Here is a 19,225-nt window from a genome sequence, read left to right on the forward strand (position 1 = left end):
CTTAATTTACAAAGTAATACAGCTGTCGTAGAATTCAGAATGCTGTCGTCCTCACAACCAGCTCACTCTTGCCCTATAGACAGACTAACAAGTCCAGTCCTTTTTCTGGGACTCTGTGGCTGTGACCACTTTCCCTTCCTTCATGGACCATGTCCTTTTACAATACTCTTGCTACATGAGGACTTTCTATTTGTAGGTCTTTGAGGTAATTTTACCTGTGTCTGCTCTAATCTAGTAAATGCTAATATCCAAGTTTAAATCTCAGAGGACAGTCTTGTTATTCCCGAGTGCTGGGGTGAAGCCAAACTATAGCCCCTAAGTGCTAATAAATTATCTCTGTCCCCAAAACATAGATATTGAATCTCTCACTTGGCTTCATTCATGAATGAATGAGTTAGAGAAATCCGAAAATTATTCCTGTCCCATCCTTTGCCTAGTACAGATGTTCAAATAAGGCTTCCTCTCAACTCAACCTACTTTAATGTTTTCACACCAAAATTCTGGGAGCCCCGCTTTCACAGACCAGCATTTACTGCCATGATAAACCCAGTAGTCAACCTTGAGAAGAAAAACAAGTCAGCATCTGCTTACCTAGTTCAGAATGGAGAGTCACTCTTTTACATTATGTTACTGGGAATGAAGGAAATCAAATGTGTGCTCCTGCAGGTGTAGGAATAAATATATCTTTCTTTGCTGTTGTGACTACCAGCAATTTCATTCAGATTTTAACTTCTCAAAAGGACTATTACAGTAGCCACCTCTGTGGTATTCCTGCCATATCCATTTTCCTCTCTAATGTTTCCTAGACAACTCATAGAATAATCTTTCTAAGACATAGACCTTTCCTGTGACATGCCTGCTATGGAAACTCTTCAGTTCCACAAGCTGACCCCATCCATCCCTCATTGCTCAGCTCCCAAACAAATCGCAGATTTTCCTAATCACCGCTCTTCTCTCTCCTTCCCTACAACTCCACACCACAGACAGAAGTGATCACTCAGGTCCAAATTCTCATGCACTTTGTTAATATTTGTGTGGTCTTGTGTTGTGGTTATTTGGGCAGGTGTCTCATCGCCCATCTGAACTGTAAGTTTCTTGATAACTTATTCTCTTGATTTCTAAAGTGTCTGTCACTGATAGTAGGTGCTCATTAAACATCCACTGACTATGAATACATTTATTAACCTAAGGTACAGCTACTTCTTGGTCCTTTTAATTCAGACCACAAAGTTTCTGTTCCTGAAAGATAGCATGATTAATGAAGATTCATGTGTTACCTAAGGTCATGACCCATGTTTAGAAAAACTTCTTTTGTAACCTTTTCAGCAATTAACACATTATAAAAATAATGTTAACTATTTACTTCTTTTCTGTAACATTTATCTAGATGAATTTAAGCGTGCTGTCTATGTAGCTACTGGCCTCAAACTTTCACCACATTTAGTGAACACAGTCTTCAAGATTTTTGATGTTGACAAAGATGATCAATTAAGTTATAAAGAATTTATTGGAATTATGAAAGACAGACTCCATCGAGGATTCCGGGTAAACCAATAAATTTGAAACCTGTTGATATCCTTTTTAAAAATTGAAGAAGGAAAAAAACTCCATCTAAGTTTCAAAAACAATTTATATAAATTTTTAAGGATATAAACATGAAATGTTTCATTTAAAAACAAAAAACATAAGGTCATACTTATTTTCCAAAAACACTTTGAGGTGATAAAAGGTAATGCTTTTTAAAAATATAAATCAGTTTGAATTTCAGTAACTTATTTTCATATTCAATTAGTTTAATGTCTCCATCTCAGTTTGTGGGGAGAAATGTTGCCAGATATTGTTTGATTGATTCATTGAGCACACAGGCAGTTCAGACTTGGTACTCTGCAAAGAAATAGCATGATTCTCATTTTACATGATGGACATTTCCACTTAGCAATTCAGGACTCTTAAGTCACTACATCTTCAGTACTTTAAATGGAAAACAAGGAAAAAAAAATAACTTTGTTTTGTCTGTTGAACTGGTTTTTCTCCTGTTAACACCTTATACTGAAAATTACTAATGATTTTTTTCTCAGAAATATGTTTTAAATAATGAAATATAGCATAAGTCAACAAATGTTTACACATTTAACATATTTGTGAATGTGTCACAAATGGAAAAAGAAAAATTTTTCTATTAACAGCTAGAATATTCAGTCTTCTCTCTTTGGTAAGAATACCCCTAAGTATTATACATCTAAAAAGATAAAAAGTTACATATAACAAAAAAAAATCAAGATTCATCTGAAACCATGTTTTTAAAGGTTTTTTAATGATTTTTTAAAAAATCCAAACTGTTGGTACAGATACTGTGTACTTAACTGCCACCTAGCGGTCATTTGTTGACATGGGTGACTGATGGTGCAAATACCTGAAAGGGTATTTTTGCTAAAAATTTTAGAGTAGCAAGATCGAATTAAAATATAAATTATCCTATAAGCCTCTGACACTGTATTTCTCTCTCAAATGTTGCGTGTTTTTATTTTTGCTTTATGTATTTATTGTATACCTGTAGCCGGTAACATTCTATTTACAATTTGTATACTTTTTAACCCTCTGTTCTACAGGGTTATAAAACAGTGCAGAAGTATCCCACTTTCAAGTCCTGTCTAAAGAAGGAACTTCATAGCAGATAAGTATGTTAGTGTCTCTGTTTGTCTATATTTGTTCAGTAACAAAGGAAGGATAATAATCTATTTTTCTATCATGACATTTAGGAAATCGCTGAAAGAAATAGACTTACAACTTGTTTTTTTATTTTTAGGCCACTAATTCAATTTACATATTACTCTTCTAATGATTTTAGACCATTATTTAAGAATTAGTCATTACAACAAAGCACTGGTTTGCTACTATTAAGCTGTGATCCAGAAATGAACTAGAATAAATACTCCTCTGACTGGAATTCTCTTGGAGTATCTTGAAAGAAAAGTTTTCTATTCAGCCTACAGTTTTGTATCTGAGCAGATACAGTAGAATGAATCCATGTAGGATTTTTATCATCTAGGACCATTAGCCTCTAAGGAATATCAGTTACTGTTCTATAGGATCATGTCCCAACATTGGCTGCAATAATAGCAGGTAACTTTTTAGAGTTATTTGAGGTGCCTGGCCCTGTACGAGGTGTTCCTCATGTAGTATCACAGATAGATGTCCCATTTTACAGCAGGGAAGATAAAGACGTAGTGAGTAATTTACCCAAGATAACTTGCTAGTCAGTGGCCCACTAGGATTTGAGCCTCATTCTGTCTGACGGCAAGACCATCTTATTTATTAGTTACTGAACTATAACCGTACAATGCAATAGTTGAGGAAGATGCAGGAGATTCATTCAGTTTATGTCAACCTGAAGAAATAACTCAAATTTGCTGCTGATCTCCAGAATGAGAAGTTTGCTTTTCCTTTTCTCTTGTAAAACTCTATTGTAGCTATAAAATTTTGGTTGATTGTGGGTACTGATTAGTTAGGTCTGGACAGTGAAGGTTTTGTCCATTTATATATGCCTGCAAAAATGTATATTTCTTGCTATTTCTCTTGAGCTTGAAATGTTTGGATTTGTCTATAGCAATATTTCCCAAAGTGGGTCCATAGGATATCAATGTGTATTATTCTAAAAAACAAAAAAGCTGCTTAGTCAAATAAGTTTGAAAAATACCACAATAAGCATGGTTCAGTAGGTTTCTTCCCCCTTACAACTTACCAGATCTTAATATGCCACTATTTGATTGTCTCTGTAAGAGAACACCAGGTATCCACTATTTTGCAAAGCTTTCAGATCTCATGTTTTATGGAACTCATTTGGGTCTAAAATATTTAGAGGCAAGTAGGCTTATTTACCTGTCTAAGGTGGTAGCTGCTGAGTGAACAAAGAAGTCAGGTCTTCGTCTCTATTTGAAGGAGCTTTATATTCCCTATAAAAACTTAAGCTAACATTAAAACAAAGTAGGACCCTATCATTTGTTCATTTAGGTAGCATTCCCAAGCATGTAATAGTACATAGACCGTTAGAGAAAAACAACATTTCTTTTAGACCTTTATAATACCAAAGGTAAAATAAGTTACTAAACAAAATACTCAACTTTTAAGTTAAAGGAAATATTTTATGTTGTCTTTGAATATTATATTTTCCATCGAGTGTTTTTATGATGTATCTTACTATTTCACACTAATATCGTAATAATAGTTGATTAATGCCATTACCTCTTGGTTTCATCCTAAATAAATATTGGTGTGTGTGTGTATATATATATCCGTATATATATATATGTTTTTTTTTAATTAGGTACTTCCAAGGCAAAGTTTTAAAGATTATTATCTACACGACGATGCAAGCAGCACAAATTTTAGTGAGTGGAAGCAGGTCTGAGATCAGAACACATAGAAATGAAGGAAAAGATGAAATGTTAATTATAATTTGTCTTGACTGAATTCTTGAACATAAGACACATAAAATACATCTTCTCACTAACTATACCTGTTATGTGTTACCAAGTTGAGCTTTTGCCTTGATTTACTGAACTCTGTGTACTTTTTCATTCCCTTCAGAAGTATGTAGATACTTCCAATGACTATGTAAGAATGTATTTTAAATATTTTTTTTATTTATTAGACATTTCCTCATTTCAAAATAACGTATGACTCCTGGAATCTAGATCCCTTAAAAATTAACAGCAACAACATATTTTCTTTGGTTTTGGACTGTAAACTTATTTTCAGAAAATGAATATTCCCTGAGATTTATTTTAGGACCTTTAGAATTGTTCATAAATTCCCATTATTACCAAGTTTTTAATTACATTAAAATAATTTTGAAAAACAAATAGAAATTAAGCTACTATATAATATACTGTGATGGTTTACATTGTACTTTTAATGTTTAAAAGTACTTAACATATATTATGTGAATCATATAAAGTTTTTGAAAGTTTTTGTTCATTTACCAAAGTCATCAGAATGTCTGGTATTCTTGTATATAGTAAGGAAATTTAAAATGTAGATTTTTTTTTTTTCCCCTCCAAAAAGTCACATCTTGCTGGTGGAAACAGTAGCATTTGTGGCAGCCATCCCTGTCGTTGCCGTTATGGTCTTGTACACACACACTGCTGCTCCTGACCGCGGATGGCAGACTTTCATTAACACTAGTCAGAATAGTCTCCTGCAGCTTTGTGAGTTACTGCATAGTGTTAGCCCTATAGTGAGTACTATAAGACACAAATATAAAATGGTTTAGAAGAGTGATGTATATATTTGGTAGAAGTTAATATTTTTTTTTTTTTTGTGAAAGGACCACATGCAGAAGTGATACCAGACAGCCAGTAATAAAGAATAATTTAAGTGTAAGTCATTGTTTCAAAACAATCTGACTTAAAGAGAAAAGAAAAGCTTTCTAGTAAGAAACAATATTAGACTTTCACATGGGGAAAATAATTCGATAGTACTTAATGGAAGTCTGTTCACTTAAAAAGTGTAGTTTATAAAAGAATACTGTACAAAAATAAAAGAATGAATTTAAGTTAATATATTTATATTATATGTGGAAGATAAGTTCATTTATCTTCTTTTCTAAGATGTATTTAATGTAAATTGTACATACTCCAACTATTACCTTGCTTTTGCCTATGAAAATAGGAAATACTTTGTGTTAAGTTACTAATGTGAAATTGATAGTTCTGCATCCACCCATTTATAAAAAGTAATGTTATTTCCAAGAAAATGTTATTAATATTGACTATGTATTTGTTAAACTTTTTACATTCTTTATCTGGTATTATTTATTACATTGCTATAGAAATATATGATTCATAGATTTTAAGATTCCATATCATATAATAATTTAATTCCACATGCTTTGAAGGGTTGATTCAATTGATTGACTAAATGAAAGTGCCAACCCACTCATTTTAACATGCCCCAAGGTCTGTTTTACCTTACACTGGATGTTCTCAATATTAATTTACTATCCAGCATAACTGAAAAAAATGCAATTTACTTTTAAGTTATATTATCTTGCCTACATGGAGAAATTGCTATTGAGAACAGTTCTATAAATAGAGATTTAAAAATGAACTAGCTCATTAAAATTCTTTATAATTCTGTCACTCTCCCAAGGCATACCACATATGCAGTCTTTTTTGCTTTTCATTGTAGATGAATATTACTCTATAAGGCTGCAGCATAATATTAAAATGGGAATAAATAAAATATTCTGATAAAATGAGAAAGAGTAGTAAATTACAGTGATTCCTTCTGTATTATCACTATAAATTTATTTTATTGAAATTTATCATCTATAAATTTATCATCTATAAAATGGGAGGTGAAAATCTCTTACTGGATTGTTGTTTACATCAATTAAAAAAATGTTAATGCTTTGAAGATATTAACAGACTAAATATATGTATGCTGTGATTCTCAGGATTTCCTTCTATAAATTATTCTGTGGAAACATGAAGCTAGACATAAATTTTAGTATCGTACTCTCTACAGAAAGTCTACATGTTAAAAGGTTTATGCTATTTCTCAGAATCATTTCATATTAAATTCATTTAACTTAAGTTTATTGTTCTTATTATAAGGTATGATTGTAAAGCAACCTGTTGTACATTCTTAAATTATCTTAAAATTACTATACCTGCCCTTGAATAGAGCAACTTAGTACTTAGTTTTTATGTATATCTGTGGATTGATGTCTTTCTGAAAAATGTCACCTCCGAACATTGAAAATTTTTGTTGATAACCAAACCTTTTATCTTAGACCCTCTGGTATAGCAATACATGCCAGTGAGATTAATCTCATCGGTATTTGAATAAATGTAAATAAATTACAGAGCCACAAGCTTCTCAAACTGTAAAATAGGAATTCATATATTATAGAATTTTAGTTGTGCTGGAAAGCTTTTCATAAAGTTTCATGTGATTTAACGTAATATCAGTTTTGCTTTACAGAAGTGATTGTTTAAATGTCTTATAATAATTAAACCAGCACTACAACAGATCTTGTTTTACTCATGTTGGTACTTGGTAGGCATCATTTTACTAAGACAACTCCTACTCCTTTATAGCTATATATTAACATTTTACATAGTGCTTTTACTTCCATAGGCTGTAAAAATATGAATTGTATAATATTCACTAATGTTAAAATAAAAATTCTAAGTGATAAGAAAGTGTTGTGGGGTTTTTTTTTCTTTTAATTGGAGCATTTTTACTTTTTTAGTAGCTCATGAAATAATTGTGTGTCCTGCAATCAGTCACATCTTATATTCTGTGAAATACTGTATGACAAAAACCAATGCAAAGATATAATTTTCTCTATCTTTATAATTATCATTAGGTCACAATCAGTATTTTTGGCAGACATCTTAAAAACAGAGGATATCTACTGTATACCTACAATTGTGACTATGGGCACATAAATATACAATGCCGAGAGGAAATAAAAACATTATTATGAAAGTTTTCTGGAAAAGATAAATTTTGTCCAGTGTTGTAAAGGAAGAGAAGGACAAGCGATTATGGGAAACAGGATAGAGAAAGTAAAAGAATGGGGAAGGGATCTGAATGAGGAAAGATTTTTAAAGTTGCGATTGATTAGGGGTGCCTGGGTGGCTCAGTCAATTAAGTGGTTAAGCATCTGCCTTCAACTCAGGTCATGATCCCAGGGTCCTGGGATCGAGACCTGCATTGAGCTCTCTGCTCAGTGGGAAGCCTGCTTGTCCCTCTGCCTGCCACTCCCCCTGCTTTGTGCTCTCTCTCTCTCTCTCTACTCCCTGTCAAATAAATAAAAAAATTTAAAAAATAAAATGGACAGTTTTTAGAAAAATAAAGACATGCGAGTTAAATCAACAATGACAATATATCCTTTCCCATATCAGACGGAAGAGCTAGAATGGTTTGGAATACATGGTGTTGGTTAAGGGTGTGTGGCAATTACTGGGGAGACCATACATTTGGGTGCATCTTTGGATGCACTCAAAGTTCTGACCTAGAATTTTACTTCTGGGATTGTAATATCCCAATACATGTATTGATAAATTTGCATACCAACAAATATATCTACAAAATGACACTGCATGTAACTATGAAAAAGAATGAAGTCTGCTTATCATGCTGATCTGAAATGATCCACAAGATATTTTTATAGGAGCACAGCAAGGTACAGAAGAATCTACAATATGTTGTTTTAGTTCAAAACACACTTGCATTGCATAGAATTATATTTTAATGTATCTTTATCAAAGTTATATGTACGTATTTCTGAAAGTCAAAGAGCTCTAGAGGGTTCAAATAAAACCAGCATCTCTCTTCCTCTCAACCCTCATTTCTGTTTCTCAGAGGCAATGCCACTTTCTAAACTTGTAGCAGTTTCTCTTGATACTGCCTATTTCAGGATAATATGTTATGTTATATAGATATTGATTGATTTAATTTTTTAGATTACGGACCGTTAACTTCCTACAAAGGAAGATGGGGATTTGGTTGTCTTACACAGTCCCCCTCCAAGATGGACATTTCCCCTTCCCCATCCTTTTTATATAGTTTGAACATAATTTTGGTGAAATCAATTATGGCATCATCAATTATTATACTTCCTTTCTTATACATCTTCTTACTTTCATTGGTTAAAATTTTCACCTTTTCTGTTTGCTTAATTTTTTGTGAACTTCTCATGTACTTACACATCACTAATTCATCCCCAGACTCCTCTCCAGAACTAAACATCAGTTAATATGTAAGTTTTTAATCATAATTTTAGAAATGCCTCCTGGGGCTCTCGTTCCATCTACAAGGGTTGTTTTCTAGTCCTGGTGCAGAATGTCCGCTGGGGTGGGGGGTGTGGGAGGGGGGAGTAGTGTTGCCGGAGGGGGCTTGAGATCTAAAGGCTTTATAAACAGAATTTCAGTCCATCCTATTGACAGTGCCAGCTGCAGAGGTATCTGGATCCTTCCATTCTTAAGTGTTTCAGGAACTCTGCAGGGTCAATCTGCCTCTCTCAGGGTGTCTTTCTTTTGCAGGCATTTAAGTTCTCCTTGATAATTACTGCTGGTCCTGAGATTTGAAAATTTTGTGCCTATACTGTTGTCTCTGAGAAAGAAAGCCATGCTTTTCTCTCATTTTGTATGGTTTCAAGAGGGAATGAGGAAAAATTTGTGTCCAAAACAACATATTTAACCTCCTTACTTAGAATCTATCTGGAAGTACCCATACGGAACTGAACACAGTCACCTGCGGGGATGGGGCTGTAGGTCTATTTAATGAAGGGGACCATAGCTCATATATTTAATGCACTGTTACTGGGCTGTTTTGGTGTTTTTACCATGTGTTTGCTTATCTTTTTCAAGAAAAGCACATTTTTAAAACTCAGGATCTCAGTTCAGAAAAAGTCAGGATAAATCATGAAAGTCAGGCGCTGGGTAGATTTATTCACCAAATCCAGAGGAGTCAGGTAACTTTTTGAAGTGGACAGAAGTGGTTTTAAAAAAAAAAAAAATGTCATGGTGATTGTGAATTTATGGACCATCATATATTTCAGCTTGGATGGCAGGGATAGGAAAGGGATTAATTGATAAAGGAATGGTGGTAGAAATAAATTGGTAGATTTAAAAATTGAAGACAGTGGCTATACTCTCACAAAACATATTTTGGTGATGTTTACCATAAGAGACAAAGAACTGAACTTGATTATTTGTCTAATTCAGTATGGCACTTTCAGTCCCATATTTTCAACGATGAAGCAAGTAGACTAGTCTACTAGCAGATTTTAAACTGAGATTAAATGAGTTTAGGAATGAAAAACAATAAACATTTGTCATCTATGGCATATAATGCTTTACTCTTTGCAAGCTCTAGGTGTTATAAGAGTTAAAGATTCAAACTGGAAAATCTACCAAAAAAAAAAAACACTGAAAATCTATACTTTTTTATGTCATTGCTCTTTGGTGCTAAGAGTTTCTCAAGAAGGTGAGTATCTTATGTACCGTTTGTGCTATAATATTTTATTACAGTGAGTGTACAGAAGATTAGCTGTTTCAAAGATTCTTTTGAAATCAGATTGCACATCAAAACTGCATTGTGCCCTGCTAAGTAAGCAAATTTAAGAAAGAGGAGAAGGTGATGTCAAGACTTATTGCAAAATGAACAAATAAAGGAAAAAGATTTGCTTGGTGTTTAGCCTATTAAGGCATAGCCAAATGTCAGGCTTCATTTGTCAACTTAAATATGTTTTTCTAAAACTTACAAAGATTCAGTCTATGGTAAGTATCCTTTAGCTGCTATTTGGCCTTGAGAAATTAAGCCACACAAAAGTACTAACTAGATTATACTAAGAACTCAATTTCTCAGTGATTATTTACCACATAAATATGTACATTAGTAATTCAGATACAGATATTTGTTGACTTCTTCATTATTTTCCTGATTATAAAATTAACACATGTGTTTTTGTTCCCCAAGACTTGAGATTTTAGGTCAGAGATAAACTTCTCTTCCACAATAGCTATACCACCAAAAATACAACACACACAAGCATTTCAATCTCCAGGGATTTCTCCCTTCCAAAAAAAAGAGGCAAAAATAAATTTTTAAAAATCCATGAGTTGAACCTCAGGGAGCCAGGATGAAGATGAGCTAGCTTGTAGCCTGAACTGTACTTGCTGGAAATAACCAGGAACATAGGGAAGAATCCCAGGCTGGAGCTACGGGGTTCGTAGGGGCTTGAAACTAGCATAATGGGGGCCCTGCAGGCTTTGTGAAGGGGGAGGATTGCCCTGAGGCCAGAATTCTCTACTGACAGCATCTGAGCAGACTGAACCTTGAAACAGCAGTCAGGAGGAGAACCTGAATCTTAGACCCCCTCTTCTGAGCTAAAATCTTCAAGAAGGTCCTGAAGGGTCCTGAGACAAGTATACACACAAACACTGGCTAAAGCAGAAGAAACCATCCAACGAGATGCTCAGAAATTACAGACAAGCATAACCTTGTAAAGACTACCAAACCTAGATAAAGCCAGCCACTAAGAGTGAGAATGAACAGACAGCAAATCAGACCCCAAAGAATCAGATGTTGGGACTAAATACAGAATGCACAAGAGCTACGTATGGAAGAAACGATGGAATTACAAAAACAGTTTAAAAAAATAAACCCATTGGTATCAAACAGATACACTTACCAGATCGAATTTCTAGAAATAAAATATTTAATTGCTGAAATCAAAACCTCAATTAAGAATTGTGGGTCCAACCATGACTGAAACTGGTAGCAGACATATCCTTCTATCATAAACTACAACAGTGTCCAATAAACACTTCAGGGCTTTGATCCTTGAGAGAAAGATACCAGTGTGCTGACCTCTGTATTCACTCACTTTCTTGCCCTGGGAACACTTTCCAAACTGCAGCAGAGGAACGTGAAGCCCAAACATAAAAGAAAAGTTGCGTGAGGAGGAAGAAATGAAACCAGAGTTGAGACTAGCTCAGGTGGTGGGAATCTGTGGGACAGAGGACCAGAGAAGAGGGTGCTGTGCAGAGGAGGTGCTCCAGAAACCTGCAGAGGGAAACTGAAGTCTTTGAATACTAAGGGCACATAAGCCAGTCAAGACTCCAGGACGCATGGCAGAAAGCAGTGACTGGAGGTCACACAGCCCTGGGATATATCTGAGTTCAAATCAGTCAGGGTGTGAAGGCCCCACTGAACAACCCAAGAAGAGAGACATGCCTGAAGAGGAAGGCTACAATAGAGTAAGAGTGATTCTAGACCCATCCCAATAAAACCCAAAATAAACCTATAGCAGGCACAAGCTGATCTGCCCGTATAGTTACCACCAACCAAAACAAAATTCAGTACTCTTCAAAGAAAGATGACAAAATCTGTATTTTCAATTACGTAGTAGCCATGATATTAGACAAATATTATGTACACTAAGCAGGAAAAACGTAACCCTTAGCCAGAGGTAAAATAGATGATAGCGACAGACCCAGTAGTGCCCCAGATGTTTGCATTAACAGATACAAACTTTAAGGGCGCTTAGAAATACGTTGGAGAGTTCAAAGGAAAAGACTCTTTGGAGAGGGCTCAGCTTAGACTCACCGGATGGTGAAGATACTGAGCTGCTTCTTATGTGGGACTTGCTGGAAGTCTCTGGGGTCCCGGGGAAGACCGTCTACATAAAGGTTGAGTCCTCCACCATCTCAGAGTCCTCTGTGAGCTTTGGAGCTCGTCAGGTGCCAGGACAGCTGCTGCGGGCTGGGCACAGCTCGAATCAGGATCTGGGGCAGTAGCCTTCTGCAGGAGTCCAGCAGACTTAGAGGAGGCTCTGGAATTCCAGGATGGAAGGTGGGATGTAGGAGCAGCGATCTGGGCTGGGGCAGGGTCCCATGCTATCTGGGAATCCCAGACATACCACAACTGCCTGAATTGAGCGCTGGTGAAGGCAGGCAGTCACCAAATCCCAGAGGAAACTGTAGCCTGCAGGAACTTAGCACTAGAGAGACCATGCAGAGAACAGGCTGGAGGCAAAGTGCGCTCTGGACCTAGAGAGTGAGCAATACCCAGAACCGGGAAGAGAAAAATCCCTTCCTCCTCCAGGGTCCGTCTAGGACCCTCCTCTGACAATGTTTAACACCAGGCTGGCTGGCAAATGAGAAACATTTGCAAAAATCCATCTTTGCTATTACAGAGTAAGGCAAAAAGGGTGAATTTGGAGCTAAAAGGAGATTGATAAGGACCATGATCCACCCCTTTGACCCCTCAGCTTTCCATGCAATGTCTCCACACTCGGAAATGCCAGACAACAATGTGATGACTCTATAAGAGCCCAACAATCACCGGCTACATCATGGTGGCAATGTCAATTACCCCTCAAAATCTGCTGAATATTCTGTTGCCTGATGATTAAACTGTAAAATTAACTTCTAACAATCTGTATAGAAATATTTTTAATGGAAAAGAAAGAGAAGATGGATATTGTTTACATATACCATTAAGCACATATGATATGAAGCAAAAGGAAGGGGCACCTGGTTGGCCAGTGGGTTAAGCGTCTGCCTTCAGCTCAGGTCATGGTCCCCGGGTCCTGGAATCAGATCCCAGTCAGGCTCCCTGCTCAATGGCGGGGTCTGCTTCTCCCTCTGCCTCAGGCTCCCCTTGCTTATGCTCTCTCACTTTCTCTGTCAAAAAATAAGTAAAATCTTAAAAAAAAAAAAAAAAAAGCAAAAGGAAAATATGAAAAGTAACTATAACCATTTCTGTAACTGGTCACAAAGTCCTAATTGTTCTCTATGGCTTCCTTTTTCCACCATCCATTCTTTATTTATCCAACTTCAGCCAGAAGAATTAGTTGATCAGGACTTTTTACCTGGTAAAGTAATCTAAACCTTCATTCCTGAAAGGGCTCAGTCAGTCATCCTGCCTTTTTATTGGTTGCTGTGGTTTTCCCTCAACTTTTAGTATGGGACATGGAGTTCCAGAAACCTACAAAATATTCTGGGTTACAGTCCTTCTTGCCTCTAATGAGTAGCAGAACCCAATTTCTTCTTGGTATTAGGGACCAATCACACCTAGGAGGACAACCCATCTTTCTGCCTGACTTTTTTTAAAGATTTTTATTTAAGAGAAAAAGCGGGTGAGCCAGGGCTGGGGTCAGAGGGGAAGAGAGAGAATCGTCAAGCAGACTCTTCTGCTCAGTGCGGAGTCCAACTCAGGGCTCGATCCCAGGACCCTGAGATCGTGACCTGAGCCAAAATCAAGAGTCAGGCACTTAACTGACTGAGCTACCCAGGCACCCCTCCACCATTGCTTTTAAACTCAGGAATTCCTGTCCCAATTTGATAACTCTCTTGTCATTTATTTTATGGTTTGTATTTTCTTTACATTTAACTAAAAAAATTCACCTAGGATTAATTTTGTTAAATGGTAAAAAAAAAAAAAAAAAAAAAAAAAATGAGGACCTAACTCTAGATCTCCCTACAAATATCTAGCTAATTTATCTAGTACTATTTGTAGAGTAATTCATCCCTTTTGCCACAAAATACAAAGTGAATTGTCTTTTAAATATTATTATATACCTAAATCTGTTTTAAGATATTATTCTCTTTTGAACTGACTTTCCTTATAACCATATTGTTTTAATTATCATAACTTCACAATGTTTTCATATTCCATAAGACTAGCCTACCTCCCCCTACAAAAGCCACACTTAAGTTTCTCTTCTTTCCAAAAATCTTCTTAACTATTCTTACTTGTATGTCCTTTCAGATGAACTTTACAATTGTCTTGCCATCTCTCATCCCCAGTGAAATCACTTCAAAATCACAAAATAATTTCAGAAGAAACGACGCTATATTAGTCAGGTTCTGCACAGACACAGAACCAATAGGATGTACCTGTATACAGAAAGAGATTTACGAGAAGAAATTGGCTCACAAGAATTTGCAGACTGACAAGTCCCATATCTGCAGGGTGAGTCAGCAAGCTGGAGACCCAGGAGAGCTGATGACTTAGCTCCAGTCCTGAAGCTGGCAGGCTCAAGAGCCACTGCTTCAGTTCAAAGGCCGTAAGGCAAAAGGAATTCTCTTCCTTGAGGAAGGCATTCTTTTGTTTTAGTCAGGCATTCAACTGACTGGATGAGACCCACCATATTAGAGAGGGCAATCTGCTTTACTTAGCCTACCAAGTTAAATGTTAATCTTACCCAAAACAGCTCCAAAGAAACACCCAGAGCAACAACGGGCCAAATATCTGGGTACTCCATGACCCAGTCAAGTTGACAAAAAAATTAGCTAACATAACACCTTCATAATATTTTTAGCCCATCCAGGAACAATTATCTCAGTAATTTTTCTTCAAAATGTATGGCTTTCATTGTCTAGGTAATACTACTTCTAATGAGGTCTTTTCTAGAACCTATATACTTTTTGTTGTTTCTAAGAATGGGAATTTTTCCCATTGGATTTTCTACCTGATTATTGTTGGTACATAGAAAAACAGTCAATTACTCACCTACTTACCTAAACTCTTAATAGTCCCAACATTTTTTTCCTACTGATTCTCTTGAGTTTTCTGGTAGTAAATCATATTATATGGAAATGATGGCAAGTGTGTCTTTGCCCATTCCTATAGTATTGCTCTTATTTCTATTTCCAGTATTATTTCACAGATTATAGTTCACAGAACAATGTAAAATACTAATAAAGATAGCAGAAATCTTGATTCCCTGTTTAATAAGGTCATCTCTAATGTTTTCAATGAAGCATAATATTTTCCTGTTGATTTGAGATAAATACTTGATCTTGTACTTTTTATTTCCTGGATTTATTAGAGTCTGAGAAAAGGAATGAGAGTTGAGTCATCTCAAATGCCTTTTCAGCTTCCACTGATGATTACACATTTTTCCAATTTGACCTCCAGATGTGCTATATCTGCATTATAGGCTTCCAAATATTAAATTATTCTACATTACTCTAATATAGCCTGATCACAGTAGAACATTCTTTCACATCATCGTCTTGGACAAGCTGACTCCCAGATATCGTTACTCATCTCCAAATTGGAGGCTAAAAATTTTATCTGCCCCATGTTACAGGGATTAGATGAGATAATTTATATAAAGTAAACTTAATTGCAGTACTTAATTAGCACAATGTCTGGCTCATAGGTACATTCAGCTCGCAGTACCATTATTATTATTAACCAAAAAGACTGAATATGGTTTGAGTGGGGAAGACTGTATTTCCTGTGGGAATTTTTATATGCATGAGTGAGATGTTTCTTAAATTTTCTTAAAGAAAATAAAATAGGTATTTTAAAATTCTTCACCTATTAATCATGAGAAGGAACAATAAAAAGTTATATTCTGAAAAAGAATCTGAGGGTTTTGGAGGGGTGGGGGATGGGAGGTTGGGTGAGCCTGGTGGTGGGTATTATGGAGGGCACACATTACATGGAACACTGGGTGTGGTACATAAACGACGAATTCTGGAACACTGAAAAGAAATTTAAAAAAATAAAAAAAAATTTTTTTAAAGTTATTTTCTCTGTATTTTAAAACTATATTGTTAGTTTACTCCTACCTCCTTGCAGGCCAACTAACTCATTCATACTATTCCTGGGCAGCGCGGGCCTCATGGTCATGTGATCAACGTAGCTGCACAAAACCCAGGACAAGAGGGCCCCACAATTGGGGTCTAATGGTCTCTAGTCACCATCTTCAAATTTTTAATAATGTGACTTTGAAGTTTTGTTTTACAGGTGAAATCTCTGGGACAATGGAGATTGTGCCGGGGCATTGGAGTCTCAGCTCACACACAGTTCTCCTTCCCACCCGCTCGGCACCTCCATGGGCTAGGTTCTTGGCTATCTTCTGCCCGCCCAGCCGCACCCTCCCCAGCCCTGCCCAAGTGTTTGCTTCCAACCTCCAGGCCCCTGGCAGGGACCCCGGTGCAAGTATGCGCAGGAACGGGGCGGGGCACCCACATCCCACTGCATTTGGGAGCCTAGGATGGCGGAGGATATCCTGCCCTAAGCTGGCAGTGCCCTGATGCATCGTTGGCAGCCAGCCGGAGATCACAGCTCGGTGGAGACCAGCCTTTCACCCACTCCTAATCCCAGTACTTAGACCTTTCTAACTCAGAGCTTGCAGTACCCTCGGGAGTTGCCCATCCATGTGAGTTGGAGCACCAGGCCTGTGGAAAGCTGAGATGTCTGCCTGGACTTCACCGGGGAGCTCTACACCTGCAGCGTGGTGGTCTATCCGTGCAGCAGCCAGCGGGAGCGAGCGGAGCAGCGTCACGCCTGCGCAAATGCAAGCGCAGGGAGTCATGGGATCGGGTCCCAGCGCAGCGGCGGAGACACGTGCTGCCTTGCCAGTGTCCAGATGCCTGATACCTGAAGGAGTGTGCTTCAACCTGCTTCGTGCTAGATGAGCCCTCGCTCTTCCTCCACCACCTTCCTGCGTCTAACTTGTATATGCTCTTCCAGCCAAGGTACCATGAAATATGAATGATATAATTTTGATGATTCCACATAGGAGTTGAATGTTCTGTTTGTATTCAAACCTGGCATTGGAGAATATAAACATGAACGGGGAAAGCCGTGTTAATAATTTGATCATGATTATGATTATTTTAGAAAGAGAGAGGTAGAGCAGGAGCAGGGGGAGTGGCAGGCAGAGGAAGAAGCAGGCTCCCCGCTGAGCAGGGAGCTGGATGTGGGACTCCATCCCAGGACCTCCGTGATCATGGCCAGAGCGGAAGGCAGACACTTAACTGAAGGAGCCACCCAGGCATCCCAATAATTTAACATTTTTAATTTTTATTTACTGAACATGACATTAAGTAGCTCATAGAAAACATCATGACAAGTTGAGGGAGAGAGAGAACAGAAAAAAAAAAAAAAAAAGAACTTTAGACTTAAATACCTTAGCCCCTTTTTGTGCTTTTTTGAACACAGAGCCCTGCATTTTCATTTTGCACGTGGCTCCAAAAATTACGTAGCCGTTCCTTCCCTGGTTTGTGGAAATTTGGGCCAGTGTGCAACCGTGTCTGTGAGTTTGGTGAGATACCAGATGGTAAGAAACAGATGAAGAATAGAGTTATAGATGATGCGATTTGGTAGTGGATATTGATTCTTCTCAAAATTGTAATGGAGTCGATGATTTCATATTTGGAAAAAATAGGAGGAATATATTAAGATGGTAAGGATGCTGCTCATACACCGCCCCCCAGTGTGTGGCCACAAGCAGCCTTCAGCTCTGAGAGAGCTGGTGGCCAGAGAACAGTCGTGGTGAACCCTCTGACCCGATTCCTCATGGCTCATCAATACCACGTAGGGACTCAACTTAGCAACCACATTCCAAATGGATTCACTTTAAAAAGGTACACTTTATCACTCCAGTAGAATGTAATTTATAAAGAATAAATAATAGCAAGACACAACTTTTTTTTTTTTAATTTTACATTAAGCAGAAGCTATTTAGGTAAAAATAGGGGTTTGAAGGACACACGGAACATACCCTGAACTGTGTGGCAGAGCCAAGGGCTGAGGGCAAAAGACCAACAGAGAACCAAGACCGGAGACAAATTAGGAAGGAAATGATGAATGACAGCCACAAAGAAAAAATTCGAGAGCTGGCAAATAGGGATATCAACTTGGTTTTTAATTGACCCAGAATACTGGTCAAGTAGGCACATTATCATCTTCAAACACAGAAGAATAAGAACAATTGTTTAAGTCACTGAAGTGGTTCTTGCATCCTAAACTTCAGTGATTACAACTGTCATACAATGTCTGGCTAGAGAGGCATTTTCATTGGAGATGAGCATGTAGAGCTGACCAGCGCTTTTGAAAAGCAATTGTCTGAGGCTGTCTGTATTTGAGATCCCGCTACTAGTTTCTCACTAAAATGATTCATGAAATTTTTCAATTAGATTCCTATGTATTTTGAAAAACCCAATTTCGGTTCTACCTTTCAACTAAATGAATGAGTCAGTGTATCATGCAGACAGGTGTGGACTTGCATAATTATCAGATTAAATGATCTTGTACAGAACAGAAAAAAATGGGCAAGGACTTAACGCAGAATCCAAGAAGATATAACTTCTTCAAAAAAGATAAATTGGGAAATATACATAAAGAGGTGAAATACATTTAGCCCATCGTTGAGAATAGTGTGGTTCACTAGGCATGGCTCTCAAGCCAGACTTCCTGAGTTCAAATCCTGACTGTCACCACCTACCTTTGTAGTTAAGCAAGCTTCTTCCACTTTCCAGTTCTGGGCCTTTTCACATGCCAGATGAGAGAGTGACAGTGGCTGAGTCCTGGGGTCTTTGTGAGAACTAGAGGAGAAAATGCCTATAAGGCTTTCAGTTTAGCAAACACTTAATAAATATTGGTTATTATTATTCCTAAAATAATATCCCTCATTCATCTAAAATCAGCTCATTTGTAACTTGTTCATAAACTTGACCTTGAAGATGAAAACAAAAGTAAAAAATTCATGGAATATTGAAAAGTTTAAAATGGTGCTTGTTATCAAAGGGAATTAAAAATAGGAAAAGAAAATATTTAAAATAAATTTTAAAAATAATATTGCCAAATGCCTTAAACCTACCCTATATATGTATTGCCTGTGTTCATTATAGTCACCATCTTCATCTATTGAATTTTCTTGGTTTTCAGGCACCTACTTAAC

The 19,225-nt window shown here is 36.9% G+C and overlaps 1 protein-coding gene across 3 annotated transcripts in view; it reads left to right on the top strand.

The window, feature by feature from the left end:
• MICU3 (mitochondrial calcium uptake family member 3) overlaps positions 1-7,208 on the top strand; it is a 114,331-nt gene extending 107,123 nt beyond the window's left edge. For 2 of the 3 annotated variants that reach the window (XM_047716073.1, XM_047716091.1), the window contains 3 exons: positions 1,388-1,545; positions 2,610-2,678; positions 4,325-7,208. In XM_047716073.1, the coding sequence (XP_047572029.1) occupies positions 1,388-1,545; positions 2,610-2,678 (227 nt within the window). In that variant the 3' untranslated portion in view covers positions 4,325-7,208. Of the gene's footprint in view, positions 1-1,387; positions 1,546-2,609; positions 2,683-4,324 lie in introns of all 3 variants that reach the window. The other variant, XM_047716081.1, reaches the window with a different exon arrangement.
• Positions 7,209-19,225: the final 12,017 nt, after the last annotated feature.

The sequence above is a fragment of the Lutra lutra genome, chromosome 2, assembly GCF_902655055.1.
Source record: "Lutra lutra chromosome 2, mLutLut1.2, whole genome shotgun sequence".
Classification (NCBI taxonomy): domain Eukaryota; kingdom Metazoa; phylum Chordata; class Mammalia; order Carnivora; family Mustelidae; genus Lutra; species Lutra lutra.